The 17,572-nt window shown below is 29.8% G+C and overlaps 1 protein-coding gene across 1 annotated transcript in view; it reads right to left on the bottom strand.

The window, feature by feature from the left end:
* Positions 1-17,572, bottom strand: part of LOC110282933 (uncharacterized) — a 338,382-nt gene that overhangs the window by 92,876 nt on the left and 227,934 nt on the right. Inside the window, exons 10-12 of the mRNA XM_087161146.1 lie at positions 16,719-16,865; positions 9,242-9,374; positions 2,320-2,390 (exon numbers count right to left, since the gene is read on the bottom strand). Of these exons, the coding sequence (XP_087017272.1) occupies positions 2,320-2,390; positions 9,242-9,374; positions 16,719-16,865 (351 nt within the window). The remainder of the gene's footprint in view (positions 1-2,319; positions 2,391-9,241; positions 9,375-16,718; positions 16,866-17,572) is intronic.

Here is a 17,572-nt window from a genome sequence, read left to right as displayed (position 1 = left end):
TTGAGAATGGGCGATTATATTTGAAAACTCGAAACATGTCGACTTTTACTTCCCTCTTCATAAGTTTTGAAGCCAGTTGAGTTTTTATCGTCAATTATACTGTTTTACATTTGGGTCTTGATTATTATTTTGATAAGGATTTTACACTAGTTAAAGTAAACATATGTATTTTAATATTTTATCAGGATTCATATGGTCTTTAAAAATGTAAGAACATCAATATTGCAAAAGTTATATTTAACTTAAAAATTAACATTTTGACACCAGATATTTTGAGTTAATGAAATTAAATATTTTATCTCTTAAGTTTTTGTGCCCCCATTTCAGTATCTTAAGGATCTTACGAGCTCTGTTTAAAAAGAGATCATCAGATATATATAAGAAAGCAAAAATAACCATAGTAGCAGTATTTGGTGGTAAATGTAGCTTATCGTAATTGAAGAATATCCTGTGCGACATTTTATGGTGAATTTGCGAACGTATAAGTTTCAGAATGTATCGAAACATGAGGATGCTATTTGCTAATAATCTTTATCCAAAGGAAACGATGTAACCTAAATATCTAGTAGAATGAAGCGATTTTTTAAACAATGAATCCTACAATTTGCAACATATTATTTCAATATCTTATTCTTAAACATAACATATTTCAATCTTTTTAAAATGCCACTAAACATTCAGCAATTCCTTGAGTTATAGAAAAAAGAAATATCGTAAATTATAGAAAGCCTTGTGAATGTGCATTAGAATTATTATATAATCTACATTTTATTTTCCAAGCACTTTTTTTTCTTCAACTTTCTTGCCTAGAAGACTCGATTAAAGCTGTAAAAATGATTATCCCTAAAATTTTGTATATAGCTATAATAAGTTATGCTCATTTTATTTTAGTATAAAATCCTCGAATAAATATAGTAAAAACAGTGTAATCTAAATAATATCAGATAAAAAGTTCATGTATTTAAATTCTAAAAACTATCATAAATAATTTATAAATCGATTCAAATTTACTTTTCAAAGGAGATTAAAATAATATTTTTTTTGCTTTTTGGACAGAAATCCCCTAAAAAAATTATTTATGGCCTGGAAACTTCGAGATATTTTCTATTAACAATAAATTAAGCCCCTCCGAGCAATCACTGAACATTATTTCAATTTTTTTACTATCAGAGATTGGTTGCGTAGCAACCTAGTAAAATTAAGCACTCCTCTTTTGAATTAGTCAATGGGTTATCTTAAAATATTTATTTGCGCAGGCGACTTTTTTTGGCGGTTTTCTGGACTATCGCCAAATATATAAACCTTTATTGCGGCCCAATTTACCACCCAATTTTTTAAAAATTTTGTCTACCCCCACTAATTCAAGGGTCTAGATTCCAAATATGTAAAAAAAAATATATGTTTATTCAGAGAAAGTACGTTTTTGTGTCTGATTTCGTAACTTAATTAATAGTTAGCACTAATTAATTAACATATTTGAGGTCACCCCCAGGAACCATTAAGATTGACACTTAGTTCGTGAAAATCCGATCATTAGAACGAAAGTTATTCAGGGTGATTCGTTTTTTTTTTGCGGACTGTACAGACAACATTTAGACACTCATTAATCAGGGAGAAAAAAATCTGGCAAAATTACTGGAGTATTTAGTAATGACATGTATGTATGTCGCTTTAGTCATTTATTTGGTTAATTTTCTATTCATATGGTAACGATTTACTGGAAATTCCAGCTTTCGAAATTATAATTTTTGTTGCCACCATTTGGTAAAAAAAAAAGAATTTTCATGCCATGCTCTGAGGAATCATGATAAAATTACCATTAACATTTTCCAAATTTTGTCACATATTATAAAATTGCATTTCATTGTTAATTTTAACAAAATCATTACCAAAGTGCTTCGGTTAAAATTACCAGAGAACTTTGCTCATTATGCTTTGCTCATTAGTTAAAAATTACCGAACCTATTAAAGTTCCAATAGAGATAGAAGTACGGTAAATTTTGTCATATTCAGGTAGTTTTGATCATACGCTTTTATTCTCAGTGCAGGAAGAAAAAAAAAGTTGCTATAACCTTTATTTGTCATCCATTTTATGGTATATTTAATTAAATATTTATATTCAGCATAAAATATTCGGTTATCTAACTGTTGTTAATAATATACTTAATTACAGTCATAGTTTCTTCAAAAAATAAATTTAATCAGCCACCATCTTGTTACAATAATCTATCTTTTAACCATAAAAGTTCCTCTCATGCATTATTAAAAGAAATACGAAGCACTTAAAAGATGAATAAGTAACATTAGAAAAACATTTACCCTTCAAGGTTAGGTAAAGAAGGATCTGTGCGTCTTGCTTCTTCCAGAAGGGTAAACACTCTTTGTTTATGCTGAAAAAAAAAGGTAAGAGTATGGTGGTTTTAAGAAATTCTAAATCTAAATTAATAGCAGTTTTTAATTCAAAGAAATAGGTATTTTTTTGTTGCAAAGAAGGAAAAAATTATGTTCTGACTTTATAACAGATAGGTTGCGTTTTAAATACACCTTGTAATTATTTTGCATATAATTAAGTGTGCATTCATCTTATTCGTAAAAGCATTAGCTTTTACTGTTAGTAATAGGCATGCAGAACAAGAAAAATATTTAATTTCTGAGACGCTCCAATTAAAGTCAATAAGGATTCATTAAAAATTACCTGAAGTATTTTTTTTTATGATGGAATACTAGTTAATGAGGACTTTTCATGTTTATTCACTTAAACCTCAAGCTTTATAAAGAATATTTCGAAAATTAAGTATGTTTTAAATTTGCATGTATTATAAAAGGCGAAAAAGATGAATTTCTTAACTGTATCTATATATTATTTTCTATAGCATAGACTTTTCAGTCACAATGCGCTCTGAAGCAATAAGAATAAAATGAAATAAAATAAAATAAGAATAAAATAAAATAAAATAAAATAAGAATAAAATAAAATAAAATAAAATAAAATAAATAATATAAAAGCAAAAATAAAAATAAAATAAGAAAAATAACATCGAAATAAAATAAAATAAAATAAAAATTAAAACAAATAATTATAAAATATGAAAATGAAATAAAATAAAATAAAAATTAAAACAAATAATTATAAAATATGAAAATAAAATGAAATAAAATAAAAATTAACAAATAAAAATAATAAAAATAAAATAAAATAATAAAAAAGCTTTATTTTTGATGGACAAAGGAAAAATTGTCCCTGATTTTGTCAGACTATAAACGAAAGGCGCAGGTAGCATACTTTCAATAAGACGTGTGGGGGTACTTGCGTTTGCTGCATAAATTGGTTGTAAGTAGATCAATACGAAAGTGATGCGCCTTGCGTTTTTCTGCTTTTAATCTAACGAAAACAGTTTCAGTGAGTTTTATAGTTTTTTTAAATTAATTTTTTCAATATTTTCTGCTTTTTAGTAAGTTGTTTGCTATCTTGTTTAAGGAAAATCATGAAATAAATTGAATAGAAATTTTTCTTGCACAATTTGAGGAACAACTATAACTCTCGTTGTTATTAGGATGTGAACTCCAGTTGCAATTTCAGAATTATAATTAATCGGAATGCTGTCGAGATTTATATAGACTATAATTTGTATTTGGCTACAATAGGACAATAAATTCTACTTCAAGCTGTCGAGAAATGATGTTAATTCGTATTGGTGTTAGACTGAGAGGTTCAGTTTCAATTTTAACCTTTTAGCTAGTCAGAAACTGATCGGAATTTTTAATTGACAATGAGCTTATGTTCATGCTTAGCAGAAGAGCTTCTCTCTAAATGCTCATGTAAGCAAATAAACTGAATCATATTTATGTTTAAAATATCCTATTCATAAAGCTAAACAACGTAAATAAAATATAGACAGTGAAAAAAGCAAACATACTGTAGTTTTGGTTACATAATCAAAAATATTCCATGGTTTTGAAATTTAGAGTTAGAGGAAGAAACACAAAAAATGTAGATGATAAATTACTAAGAAATTTCAACACAGACAAAAGCGGTTTAACCAATAAGAGGATAAGGAACTAGATAATCAAACAACACAGAGCAAGTTTAGAGGGGTAGGGTCAGGGTTGGGTTTTTGACGTCAAAAAGTGGTTTTTGACATGACAAGGGTATAATACTGGTTTAAACCGTCAAAAACCCGTCAAAAATGTCAAAAACTGAAGTTTGCCAAGAAAATATATAAACTTCAAAACTACCAACAGTTGCCATGCATTATATGGAAATTTAATTATACTATAGGTAATCAGCAGGTTTTAAAATATTTTTTTATTAAAATTAAGGTAAAATAACAGATTTAAAATCTCAGAAATTTATATTCAAATGCATGTGCAGAAAAATTTTGCACAAAAATTGTTTAAATATTTATATTTTGAAAAAAAAAAATTTTTTTTTTTTGATATTTAAGAAAATTAAAAGTTTATTACCATGCATTTTTGACATATAAGGAACATTTAACTAATATTTATATTTATAAGGAACTTACAAGTTATGTTGTATAAATACAAACTTGATACAAGTGTATAAAAAATTTTATTAATGTTAGACTGAATATCTTTATTATCCAGTATGTTAATTTGAATTTAAAAGTAGTTATATTTATGAATAATGATAAATATAATTCATATTGTTTATTATATTTATTTATAATTATTACACTTATCATTTTAAAACAATTTTCATCTCTTAATTTTTTTTTCTCCACTTGTATTAAGAATACAAATAATGTATATCTTGAAAGTAAGAAGTAATTATTCAACAGCTGAATATTTAGATATTCAACAAAACTATATAGTATTCAGCAAAATGAAATTCACAAGTATTTGGATAAACTTAATTTTCAGCATAGTAAATGAATAGGCTGAATATACTGTAAATCGACACTAACTACTCTGTGTATTTAACAGAAAGCACTTAAATTTGTATTGTCTTATGTTAACTATAAATTTTAAAAAATTTAAGATTTAAAATTCAGAATTACTGATTTTTCTGAAAAACTAACAACCAATCACAAAAGTCAAACGAAACAGAAGAACATTACAGTCACTGATCCATGAAATATGTAAACAAATTATAATGGAAATTTTTTTAATTACCCTAATTAAATACATAATTTTAAAAATTAGAACATGCATCACACTACATAATCAAAATGAAAATGATGGAAGTAGAAATTTAATTCAAAATTCAATAGTCTAGTTCATTTGCTCCTCGTAGCATACGGTAGCACATAACTAGTTTTGAACATTTTCCCCCCACCAAACAAAGTATGTTGAAAGCGGTTCACTAATCCCCCTCCCCCCAGTTTACTTTAGAAGAGCTAAAAATAGACAAAAATTCCCTGATTGTGAATGTTGCATGTGCCCAACCTGTTTAAAAGATTTTTCTTTAAAAGATGTCTAATGTACAAAACTGCTAATGTTTATCTTTAAAAATGTCTCATTTTTAGTATAATCTATATTATACACTAAATTTGGTTTTAAATAAATTTCTTAATAATATCACTGCAGATTTTCAATAACACATGAAAATGAAAACATAATATTACAAAAGATGTGAGCTTTCAAAAGTACAAGATTTTGGTTACTTTTCAAAATATAAGTGTTTCTTCAAAATTTTAAATTTATTTTTTCTAGAACATATTTAGAAACACTATCCTTTATAAAAAAAATATATAAATTTTATGTATTAATTAAATTTCACGTATGAATATAGGTTTTTGACATTTTAGACATTTTTGACAGTGAGGTTTTTGACGTGACGGTTTAAACCATGGTTTAAACTGTCAAAAACTGTCACATGTCAAAAACCTGCCAACCCTGGGTAGGGTGAATACCTCAAGAATGGAAACTAAAATAAATTTACAAACATTACGAAAGAATGGGATATTAGAAATGTCATTAAGTACATTAAAAGTATTTTTTTCAAATTATGAAATGGTTACCAGAAATCAATGACAGATCAGTGTTGAATGATTTTAGCAGAAAAATAGAATTCCAGTTATGTAAAACAATGAAATGTCGTTTAGTTTCATGACTTTGGGCGTATTTTAAATGCTCTGTAAATCGAAGTTTAACCCCTTCCTTCTCGCTTCCGTGAAAATGACGGGGTGAGGCTTCGCCCTCTATTTCTCGCTCCCGTGATATTGACGGGCTGGAGTGTTCAGTAGTAACGCGCCAATAAGAATAAAACTAATTCATTTCTTTTGATCGGAAAAAATTTATTTCTCATTCTACACACCAGATGGCAGTACCAGGATATTTTTAAGGGAATTGTAGATAGTTAGTTTATTTTAAACTAGATTTAAGTAACTAATCAAATACGTATAACAAATACTAAAGCCCAAAAATAGGCACTTTTATGACCGTTTTCATGAAAATTAACTGATCGCTAATCGATGTAATAATTTTATTAAAAAACAAGTTTTTGTTTAACAAGCAAGTTTTAACATTTTAAATTAGTTTTTAATGAGTCAGGCACAGTGACACTGTGCCTGATTATGCATAATATTTTTAGTATATCCTTCGGAAAAATCAAAATGTTCTTTTTTTTTTTTTTTTTTTGAGGAATTTACTAACTACTACAACACACGTTAAAACGAAACATATATTATGTATACTTATCTCGTCTCATTTCTAAACCTACTGATACATGGTTACCAGATTTTTTTCCGTCAATCCTCTAAGTGTTTAAAATGTTATAAAATGTTTTTTAACGTGCTTTAAAATTTCAAAAGAACTTTAAATCTAAAAATGTCTAACATAGATAAAATAACTCTCTTAAGATTTAAACTCTCCCAAAAATATTTATTTACTTAAACTTCGTTTTATGTCACAAAAAGCAAGTTTTATATATTCATAAGATACTTATATCTGTAAATGTAAACGATTTTGGTATAAAAGCATGACAAACACTGCCTTTTCAGTTGAAAAGGTTTTTTAAAAAAATCTTATGAATATGTATCAGCTACACAAACCGAGCAGTTTGTAAATTTATTCAGAAAAGATATCTTTTCAAACCCAGATTTTTTTCTTAAAATGATTTAAAAGATATCTTTCTTATTTCGATCAATAAAACTGAAGGGATTGCTTTTTAATAATCTCTCTTTATTTATATTTAAAATGGGAAGAAATATTATTATTTTTTACTCGATATATGGCGTAAAATTTAAAAATTTATTCAAAACGTTTGATCCAATATCACGTGTAGAGTTAAAATTTTAAAATACAGCTACGGAACTTTTGCTTTATAGTTAACAATAAATGTTTAATGAGGAATTAGTTTCAAAGTTTTTAACTATTGATTTAACATCTTAATATTTTACGCAAGAACATATTTTGCATCGGTTTAACTTTAAAGCTAGCATGGTTTGCAAAGTAAACCATGGAGGATTGTATAGCAATCTTTGACGGCTGGGGAGCTTCAGAGAACAGGGGATGGAGTCCACTAATATTTTTAATACAGATATTTCAGAAATATTTCAGAATTGAACTTGTTACGAAAAGCTGCTATATTCAAAATTATTTTTTTAAATAATAAGCGAATGTGGAGATTCAATTATGAAGTTCTCAATTTTTTACTTTCGAACGTCGAAAATAATTTCGATGTCAAATTAGTAAATTTTCAAATTTTACTATCTATACTTTGCACTAAATTTCGATTGTAAAATTTGGTTATCAATAATAACAAAATCTGTTTTAGTGTATTACTCTTCTGTTACTACGTTTTTATTACCCATTTTATGTATTTGAGGATGGTATCTTACGAATTTCCAATTATTCAAATTTGAACTTAGACCCTGTGGCTGATACAAGCTACAGTTATGTTCTAAATTATGCAAGTCAAATTTATCGCCAATCGAAATTTCAATTGTTTCCTGTTAAGTAGTGTAAACCAACACGCATAAGACTATAAAATAAATAAATACTATTAAAAAAATAATAACTATGTTTTTTAAACTGACTAAATAGGAAAAAATAATTAAATTCATATGACATCTAAAAGAAGGAAGAAAAAATACGTTCATTCCCTTTGTAATAAATTTCTGACACGTCTTGACCTTTAATATTTCTCCTCATATCTTTTGAAAGTGATGCAAACTATGTTTTTTCTTTCAGGCGAGCAAAAATTAAAACTTATCATTTTTTATGTTTCATTAACTCTCTTAATGTTATCTCTCTCTTATGTTTCTTAACTCTCTGTGAGAATGGAACATTGCGAACCGAAATTTGATCACTTTCGACCAGATAGTGAATTTCTTAATTTTTTCAGCTTTGTACCGTACCTGGTTAGAATGTGAGTTTCAGTCGTTTACTGACCACTAAAAGCAGAACAGAATTAATTCTCTTCCGAATAGAATTAATTTATTTTCACCAAAATTCTGGCTAGTGTGATCAATCTTGACTGAAGTTTTGTGATGATGTAAATGAAATTTGTTACAAAGCAAAAAATTAACTTCTCCGTAATTTAAGAATAAATTTTGCTGCTAGCACAATTTCTTGAAATTATTTGTTACAATGCAATGTTCTTGCAATTATTTGTTATTTCTTGTAATTAATTGTTTATTATTTGTTACAATTGGGTAGTACAATTTACAATTATTTCCTAAATTGTGAGAGAAAAGAATAACGCAACTTTGACGTCAATCAAAAATTTGCCAATTCTAACACATAAGCAAAATAACAGAACCAAAATTAAGGAAAATACTAATAACAGAAATGCTAATTATTAAAATATTAATAATAAAAATAGTGATAAATATAAAATAATATTTCCAAGTCAACGAAAAATGGAAAATGGTTTTTCTTTTAATTAGGCGAAAAACGTAATACAATAATTAAATAAGAAAAATATACGTAATAAAAATAATTTTTTTTTTCATCTCTATGAAAAACTCGATTTTTGAAAATTATTTTATTTTGTTATTTTATTGTTTCATTTTAAGCTTTTATTTTATTTTTTTATTTTATTATAGAATGCTATAATTCTGAAAATTCAGTAGCTTATTAGAAATTTGTGAAAGGTATTGAATAAAAATAGTAAAGGAAAATACGGAATATTTATAAAGAAAACAAACTTTTTTTGCAACAAATAGTTACTGTATAGCCCCCCCCCCAATACAAGTATTTTTATAAGATTCACTTTCCATCTAAGTAATGGATGTGAATTAATGTTATGATTAAATCTCTGCCCAAAATTACTTACCCTCTTCTCTCCGTACATATACAATTCCATCATTTCAGGACCATCCGTACAGGTGATACGAATACAGGATTGTAAAAGAAACACGTAGTCACGTTTTAGTTGGTCTACTTCAGCGGACATCTCGTGTAAGTTCCTGTTGGGAGAAACCATATCAGTCTGTTTTGTTAATTCAGCTAAGATCCATTACACCACATTCAATTATTAGACCTGCTTTCCTTAGATTGCCTAGTTGAATGCAATAACTGCATTACGAAAGAGGATAAAGTTTAATCTAAGTGTCACTCCAATTATATTTACCATTATGCTTATAATCTAAGTACATTGGGGAAAAAAATTTGGGAATATTAGGATTTCGGATAAAAACTGCGGACGAAGAAGTAATTTGATGACTGATATATGATGCGTAGACGCTGTAAAATATGAGTGAAGAAAAAGATAAGCAACAAAAAAATGTTGTTGTTTTTCTGATGGCAGTCGGAAAAGCCAAGCTCGCCGACCATTGATCCTTGTGCCAAAGCATACATGACTTTCGATTCCGCAGATTTTACGAGCTTGGAGTATTGCATGTACGCCTGTGGGTCTTAGAGGAATCGTGGTACAAGCCCTGGCCGCTTTGAATTGGAGTTTGATTTCTTAATCACTGGATAACGACGGCTCATAAGAAAAAAGAATAATTGCATTTTACTATCGCTATATATAAGTAAAAAAATATCCAATTTGAAAACTGAAACAAACTGAATTTCTCGGAAAAAGTGGAGTTTTTCTTTAAAAAAAGAAAAGAAATGTGGCTTCCTTTGATCGTGCATAATGTCACAAACATACGATACATCTAATCAATGAAGTTATCAATGAGAGACTCCGGTATTCTTTCCCACTGGCTAATTGTTTTGGGTGTGATAAGCAACTAGCAACCTACCTACTTTGAAGGTCCTAAACATATTTTATTAGGCGCATAAGTGGGAAACATGTAGGCTAAGACATTCATAGGACTACGTCGAAACAGAATTTTTCTTTAGAGTGTAAGATTTCGAATCACCGCCATTTTGCCGCATCTTCCGTAAAATTTATTTTTACTGTAAAATATTATACCTTAACTTTAACAGCAATTTTTATTTAATTACAGTGACCGTGGTTTCGCAGTAATTATTACAGTAAAATTTATCAGATTTTTGTTCTGTAGCATGTTCCGGTAATATGAATTTAACAGTAAAGAGCACCGGCACCCTGATTACCGGTACTTTTTATCGTAATTTGATACGAAATTTTTCACAGTGTAGCTAAGTATGATGTAGCCTGGCGAATGGGACTGAATTTATACCCAATTGCTGCAGCGTAACGGATGTCATTTTTTTTACGCTGCAGCATGTTATGTCAGGAATGAGGCTCCAAAAACTTATTTGTGAAAGATATCATTCTTTTACCAGTGAGCTATTAGTGCCTCATTTCTGAGAATGCACAGGCGTATGTGGGTATGGATAAAAAGAACCCGCCCAAACATAACTGCTCTTCCTCAAAATCAGACAATATCATGCACTAATTATTACATGGAACTGTCTGATGTTATCAAAATTATTTTTCATTTTATTCTTACACGTTTATTAATTATGACACATTTGGATTATTTCGAGTAGCTCGCTTTTTTAATGTTATTCGGAAGATCTCCAAATAATAAACGATGAAATAAGATTACGTTGTTTTACTTCCCATCTGAGATGTTTCTTTTGCTACGTTTTGTGGACAGTACTATGATTCCCTATCAAGGAACTACAAACCATTGGTCTTCTGGATGATTAACTCGCTGGGTTGAGTTGATTTCGAAACATTTGTGTATCAGTAGCCCTCTGAAGGTAGTGCTGCTGTAGTGTCCATGGTGTGGTACCGATCCTCATTTTGTTTTGTTGCTGACTTTCGATCTAGTCCTGATCTTCAGCTCAACCGTCGGGGAAAAAAAATTCTAACACCGTAATGGTTTTAACTCTTAATATTATAATGGGTTAAACTCCTAATGCTATAATGGGTTCAACTCCTAATGCTATAACGGGTTCAACTCCTAATGCTATAATGGATTCAACTCCTAACTCTACAATGGGTTCAACTCCTAATGCTACAATGGTATACCTACTATATAATATAACCTGGTATATAATTTTACCTGTTATAATTATTATATGAAATTGTCTGATGTTATGAAAATTATTTTTCATTTTATTCTTCCACATTTATTAATTATGACACATTTGGATTATTTCGAGTAGCTCGCTTTTTTAATGTTATTCGGAAGATCTCCAAATAATAAACGATGAAATAAGATTACGTTGTTTCACTTCCTATCTGAGATGTTTCTTTTGCTACGTTTTGTGGACAGTACTATGATTCCCTATCAAGGAACTACAAACAATTGGTCTTCTGGATGATTAACTCGCTGGGTTGAGTTGATTTCGAAACATTTGTGTATCAGTAGCCCTCTGAAGGTAGTGCTGCTGTAGTGTCCATGGTGTGGTACCGATCCTTATTTTGTTTTGTTGCTGACTTTCGATCTAGTCCTGATCTTCAGCTCAACCGTCTTGGAAAAAAAATTCTAACACCGTAATGGTTTTAACTCTTAATATTATAATGGGTTAAACTCCTAATGCTATAATGGGTTCAACTCCTAATGCTATAACGGGTTCAACTCCTAATGCTATAATGGATTCAACTCCTAACTCTACAATGGGTTCAACTCCTAATGCTACAATGGTATACCTACTATATAATATAACCTGGTATATAATTTTACCTGTTATAATTATTATATGAAATTGTCTGATGTTATCAAAATTATTTTTCATTTTATTCTTCCACATTTATTAATTATGACACATTTGGATTATTTCGAGTAGCTCGCTTTTTTAATGTTATTCGGAAGATCTCCAAATAATAAACGATGAAATAAGATTACGTTGTTTCACTTCCTATCTGAGATGTTTCTTTTGCTACGTTTTGTGGACAGTACTATGATTCCCTATCAAGGAACTACAAACCATTGGTCTTCTGGATGATTAACTCGCTGGGTTGAGTTGATTTCGAAACATTTGTGTATCAGTAGCCCTCTGAAGGTAGTGCTGCTGTAGTGTCCATGGTGTGGTACCGATCCTCATTTTGTTTTGTTGCTGACTTTCGATCTAGTCCTGATCTTCAGCTCAACCGTCTTGGAAAAAAAATTCTAACACCGTAATGGTTTTAACTCTTAATATTATAATGGGTTAAACTCCTAATGCTATAATGGGTTCAACTCCTAATGCTATAACGGGTTCAACTCCTAATGCTATAATGGATTCAACTCCTAACTCTACAATGGGTTCAACTCCTAATGCTACAATGGTATACCCACTATATAATATAACCAGGTATATAATTTTACATGTTATAATTATTATATGAAATTATCTGATGTTATCAAAATTATTTTTCATTTTATTCTTCCACATTTATTAATTATGACACATTTGGATTATTTCGAGTAGCTCGCTTTTTTAATGTTATTCGGAAGATCTCCAAATAATAAACGATGAAATAAGATTACGTTGTTTCACTTCCCATCTGAGATGTTTCTTTTGCTACGTTTTGTGGACAGTACTATGATTCCCTATCAAGGAACTACAAACCATTGGTCTTCTGGATGATTAACTCGCCGGGTTGAGTTGATTTCGAAACATTTGTGTATCAGTAGCCCTCTGAAGGTAGTGCTGCTGTAGTGTCCATGGTGTGGTACCGATCCTCATTTTGTTTTGTTGCTGACTTTCGATCTAGTCCTGATCTTCAGCTCAACCATATTGGAAAAAAAAATTCTATCGCCGCAATGGTTTTAACTCCTAATATTATAATGGGTTAAACTCCTAACGCTATAATGGGTTCAACTCCTAATGCTATAACGGGTTCAACTCCTAATGCTATAATGGATTCAACTCTTAACTCTACAATGGGTTCAACTCCTAATGCTACAATGGTATACCTACTATATAATATAACCTGGTATATAATTTTACCTGTTATAACATAATTAAAACGAAATTACAAAAGGATGATCTTATTTTCAAGATTCTTGTTGTAATGCAAATATATGAAAACTAATGGTTTAAGAAGCCACATAAATACAAACTCACGATATATTTTATCTAACGAAATAAAACTAGTTTGAATAAAATAAATAAATTTTGTAGTAAGATATGCTAAATTATTTTTCTCGGCCATGCAGCTCAATTTATTGCTTGTATACTAAAAACAGAAATACAAAAAATCATACTTAAAAACTCACATGTAAACCCTATAATACCGTCAATAAAATAAAAATGCATGGAAAAATTTAAAAAAAAAAGAAAATAAATAACTTAGCAAATGAATAACTATTTATAAGAAAAATTTTATGCTTGGACAATGAGAATAACAAATAAATATGTTGATAATAATAATGAGTTCAAAATAATAAAACATTAAAGGTTTGCTGATAATAAATGTTACAGAAAAACTTAAAAATTTTATTAATATTTCGATATTTTGTTTGTATTTTTATTTCCACGCATTTCCCCCTCTATTTTTTATGTCTTATTCTTACTTTGTTGTTTCATGCGTTATTTTTGGTTTCGTTTGCAGAAATAATATTTCATCTTTATTGAATTCTGTTGTTTCATGTGCATGTAGAATAATTTAGCCGCTATATTTTTTGTTAGTTTTTCTAATGCATGTCAAAATGGTCAAATGATTGAAGAGCTTAATAGAAGTAATTCTAACTAGAGATGATCGTTTAAATTAGGTATAGCCCCATGATTGTCATATGACGAAAATTATTCTGTAAACTAAAAACAAACCTCTGGATCTTGGAGGTATTTTTTTTAAAATTAAATTATATTACGTAGAACCGAAACAGGAACCTCATTACTCATAATATTTTTTTTAAAAAATTATTTACTTTGTAGGAAATTCAAAAATAAAAATACACTCCTCAAAAGTGAAATTGCAACACCAAGAAATAACGCACGTAGCGTCATGCAAATTTCAGGAGCGATAGTAGTGAGGTGGATATGCAAATTATTAAAAAAAACAGACTAATAAAATCATTATAAAGCAATTTATTCAATATCTAATGTGGCCACCTCGGGCAGCTATACAGGCCTCAATCCGGCGAGGCATGCTATCAATGACTCCATTGATGGCTGCCTGAGGTAACCTTTGCCAAGCCACATCCACTGCTGTGCGCAGATCATCGATGGTTTGCGCCATTGGTCCTCTGTTCATGCCACGTCCAATGAGATCCCATAGGTGTTCTATGGGATTCAGATCTGGAGAGGCTGCCGGCCAGGGAAGGATGTCAAATCCAGTCAGGCTATTAAGAGCTCGCCGTGCGACATGCGGCCTGGCATCGTCTTGCTGGAACACCGTGTTGGGTGCGCCCTGCAACAAGGGCAGAACAACGGGATACACAACTAGTGTGACGTAGCGGTCCGATGTCAAACTACCGTGAATGTGTACCAGGTGCGATCTGCGATCAAACATTATGCCACCCCAAACCATGCTGCCCGGTGTAGGACCGTTGTCACGCTCGGGGTAATGGGCTGGTTCGTTGCGTTCTCCGGGTCACCGCCATACCCGTCGACGGCCGTCATTTCTCCACAGACAGAAACGAGATTCATCCGTGAACAATAACCGATGCCATTGGATGGTCCAGGTACGATGGCGATGATACCACGCCAGGCGTCTAGCCCTGTGTAAAGCGGTCAACGGTACCCCTGTTGCTGATACCTGTGCACGTAACTGCACTTCATGCAATCTGTTGCGTATGATTTGGGTGGACACAGATCCACCTGCTCCTGAAGGCAACCGGCTTCAGATGGCACGTGCCGTGGAGAAAGGGTCTCGAATAGTCAACTGGCGAATACGCCGGTCAATGAGCTCTGACGTGCACCTGTGCGCACCACTTCCTCTTCGGCGTGCACGTAGACCTTCCTGAATCCATCGTGTGACACAACGTTGGATGGTACTCACGTTGTGCCCAACACGAGTTGCTATTGTGCGAAGCGACAAACCAAGTTCATGGAGTTCGATAATACGGTCACGTTCCCCGGTCGTTAACTGATGGTATTGAGCTCGCCGACGTCTCAGAGGCATTTTCTACGCTTTTTCGAAAGTCGCAAATGCTACGCAAAACCTCAGATGCCGTTTATGAGAAGGGAAAGTTGCTGGCCTTTATAGCCCGAATATGCGCACCACGTGATCAGATGCGTGGGCAAATTTAATCATTTGCATATCCATCTCACTACTTTCGCTCCTGAAATTTGCATGACGCTACGTGCATTATTTCTTGGTGTTGCAATTTCACTTTTGAGGAGTGTAAATTAGCTAAAAGTAAAATTATTTTTAAAAAAATAATTCTGTTAATGCTTAAAGCTATCAAAACAATATCATAAGGAAGTTTTGGAAGCATATAAAATTTATGACTTGTTTCTGACATTAAATGCAAAAAACATTATCGAGATATTTCGAAAATTAATATATATATATATATATATATATATATATATATATATATATATATATATATATATATATATATATATACATATATATATATATATATATATATATATATATATATATATATATATATATATATATATATATATATATACATATATATATATATATATATATATATATATATATATATATATATATATATATATATATAAGTTCAAAATGAAGAATAAAACAAAGAAAAATTATAGACATATGAAAAAAAGGGGGTGGGAAATAATAAGTAAAAAAAAAAAAAAAAAAACAACAAACAATATTTTATTTAAAAAAAAAAAAAAAAAAAAAAAAAAAAAAAAAAAAAAAAGTGAAGTGTTAATTAAAAAACCGGAAAAAAAGCCGGAAAAAAAAGATATAATCTTTTCTTCAGCCCACACAATTATATCCGCAAAACAGAGTGCTTTCTTAATTTTCTTATTTTCTGTTTTCAATTGTTTCTTAATTCTTGTTTGACAATTGTTTTCTTAATTTTCTTAGTGTTTTCTTGTATTTATTTTTTTATTATATATATATATATATATATATATATATATATATATATATATATATATATATATATATATATATATATATATATACATTGAAAATGAGAAGTACCATAGAGATGTTTAGAAAACACATAAAAGTTATGTCGATTTCTTTACTTTAAAAATAAAAACACCATAGAGATATCTTAAAAACAAATATAAATTAGAAATTGTTCTTGCTATTAAAATTTTTTATAAAAATATAACAGAGGCATTTATGCTTAAAAGCTTTGCGGGTAAGTACATTTTTATTTGGAAGAAAGTACTGACACCTAGATACTAAAGTGTGAGCTCTTGAATTAATGAGTATACTTAAGACGAACAAAAAGATTCGTTATTCTATCTATTCCAGCTACTTGATTAAATGGAAAGAGGGAATCACTCACAATTGCTTACTGTGATTCCGGAATTGCTCCTGCTGCAACATTCGGGATAGTTTCTGAATTTCATCATTTAAGAAGCGATTTCGGTTCTGAAGCATCTCTAACTTGGAACGAAGCTCTTGTAATTCTTTCTTCTTTTTCTCGAATTCCCTAGAAGAGATTTTCTTATTTCACACTCCATTGAACTCATATGCAGAAAAATTTAAGGTAATGCTATTGATGGAATATCGAAAGATGTTTGAAATGATTCGTAAGACTATTAGATTTCATTGGAAAAAGAGATGTTTTTATTTTCAGAATAATAAAACTTCCTTATCAGTTATATGAGAATAAATAAAAATGAATTGAGATTGAATTTTAAGAATATGGGTATTATTAGAGTATCATTCAATTAAAAATCAAGAGAAAAACTTCGTTTTTAGGCTTTATTCATTGGAAGTGGATGTAGTATTTCATGTTTATTTCTCCCTCAATCTAAAGAAATACACATGAAAAATGCTTTAATTTATTTAGTTTTCTAAGGAAATTGCGAAATTTGATAAAAAGTTTTACTCTTTTCATCCAAATTTTGTATTTCAAAAAATTCTATACTTTGATTATCCCCCGTAATGATTTAGTTACAATATTACCTTTCAATTTTTAAGAAAACTGCAAAGCTTAGAAAAAATATTTTACTTATGATATCTAGATGTAGTAATTTGTGAATTATATTCTAAATTCTATTCTAATTCTATCTAAAACGCACCTATTCCAAACACGAACACTATATATCTGTAAAGCATTATATCTGGTATAGTCCTTTTTGATTTTAAGGAAATGACAAAGCCTGGAACTAAAGTGATACTTCTTTGGTTCTG

Source organism: Parasteatoda tepidariorum, chromosome 1 (assembly GCF_982258835.1).
Source record: "Parasteatoda tepidariorum strain Cologne lab strain chromosome 1, Ptep-v5.0, whole genome shotgun sequence".
Taxonomy (NCBI): domain Eukaryota; kingdom Metazoa; phylum Arthropoda; class Arachnida; order Araneae; family Theridiidae; genus Parasteatoda; species Parasteatoda tepidariorum.
Note: the sequence above shows the minus strand (reverse complement) of the source record. Positions and strands in the feature narration are given on the sequence as shown.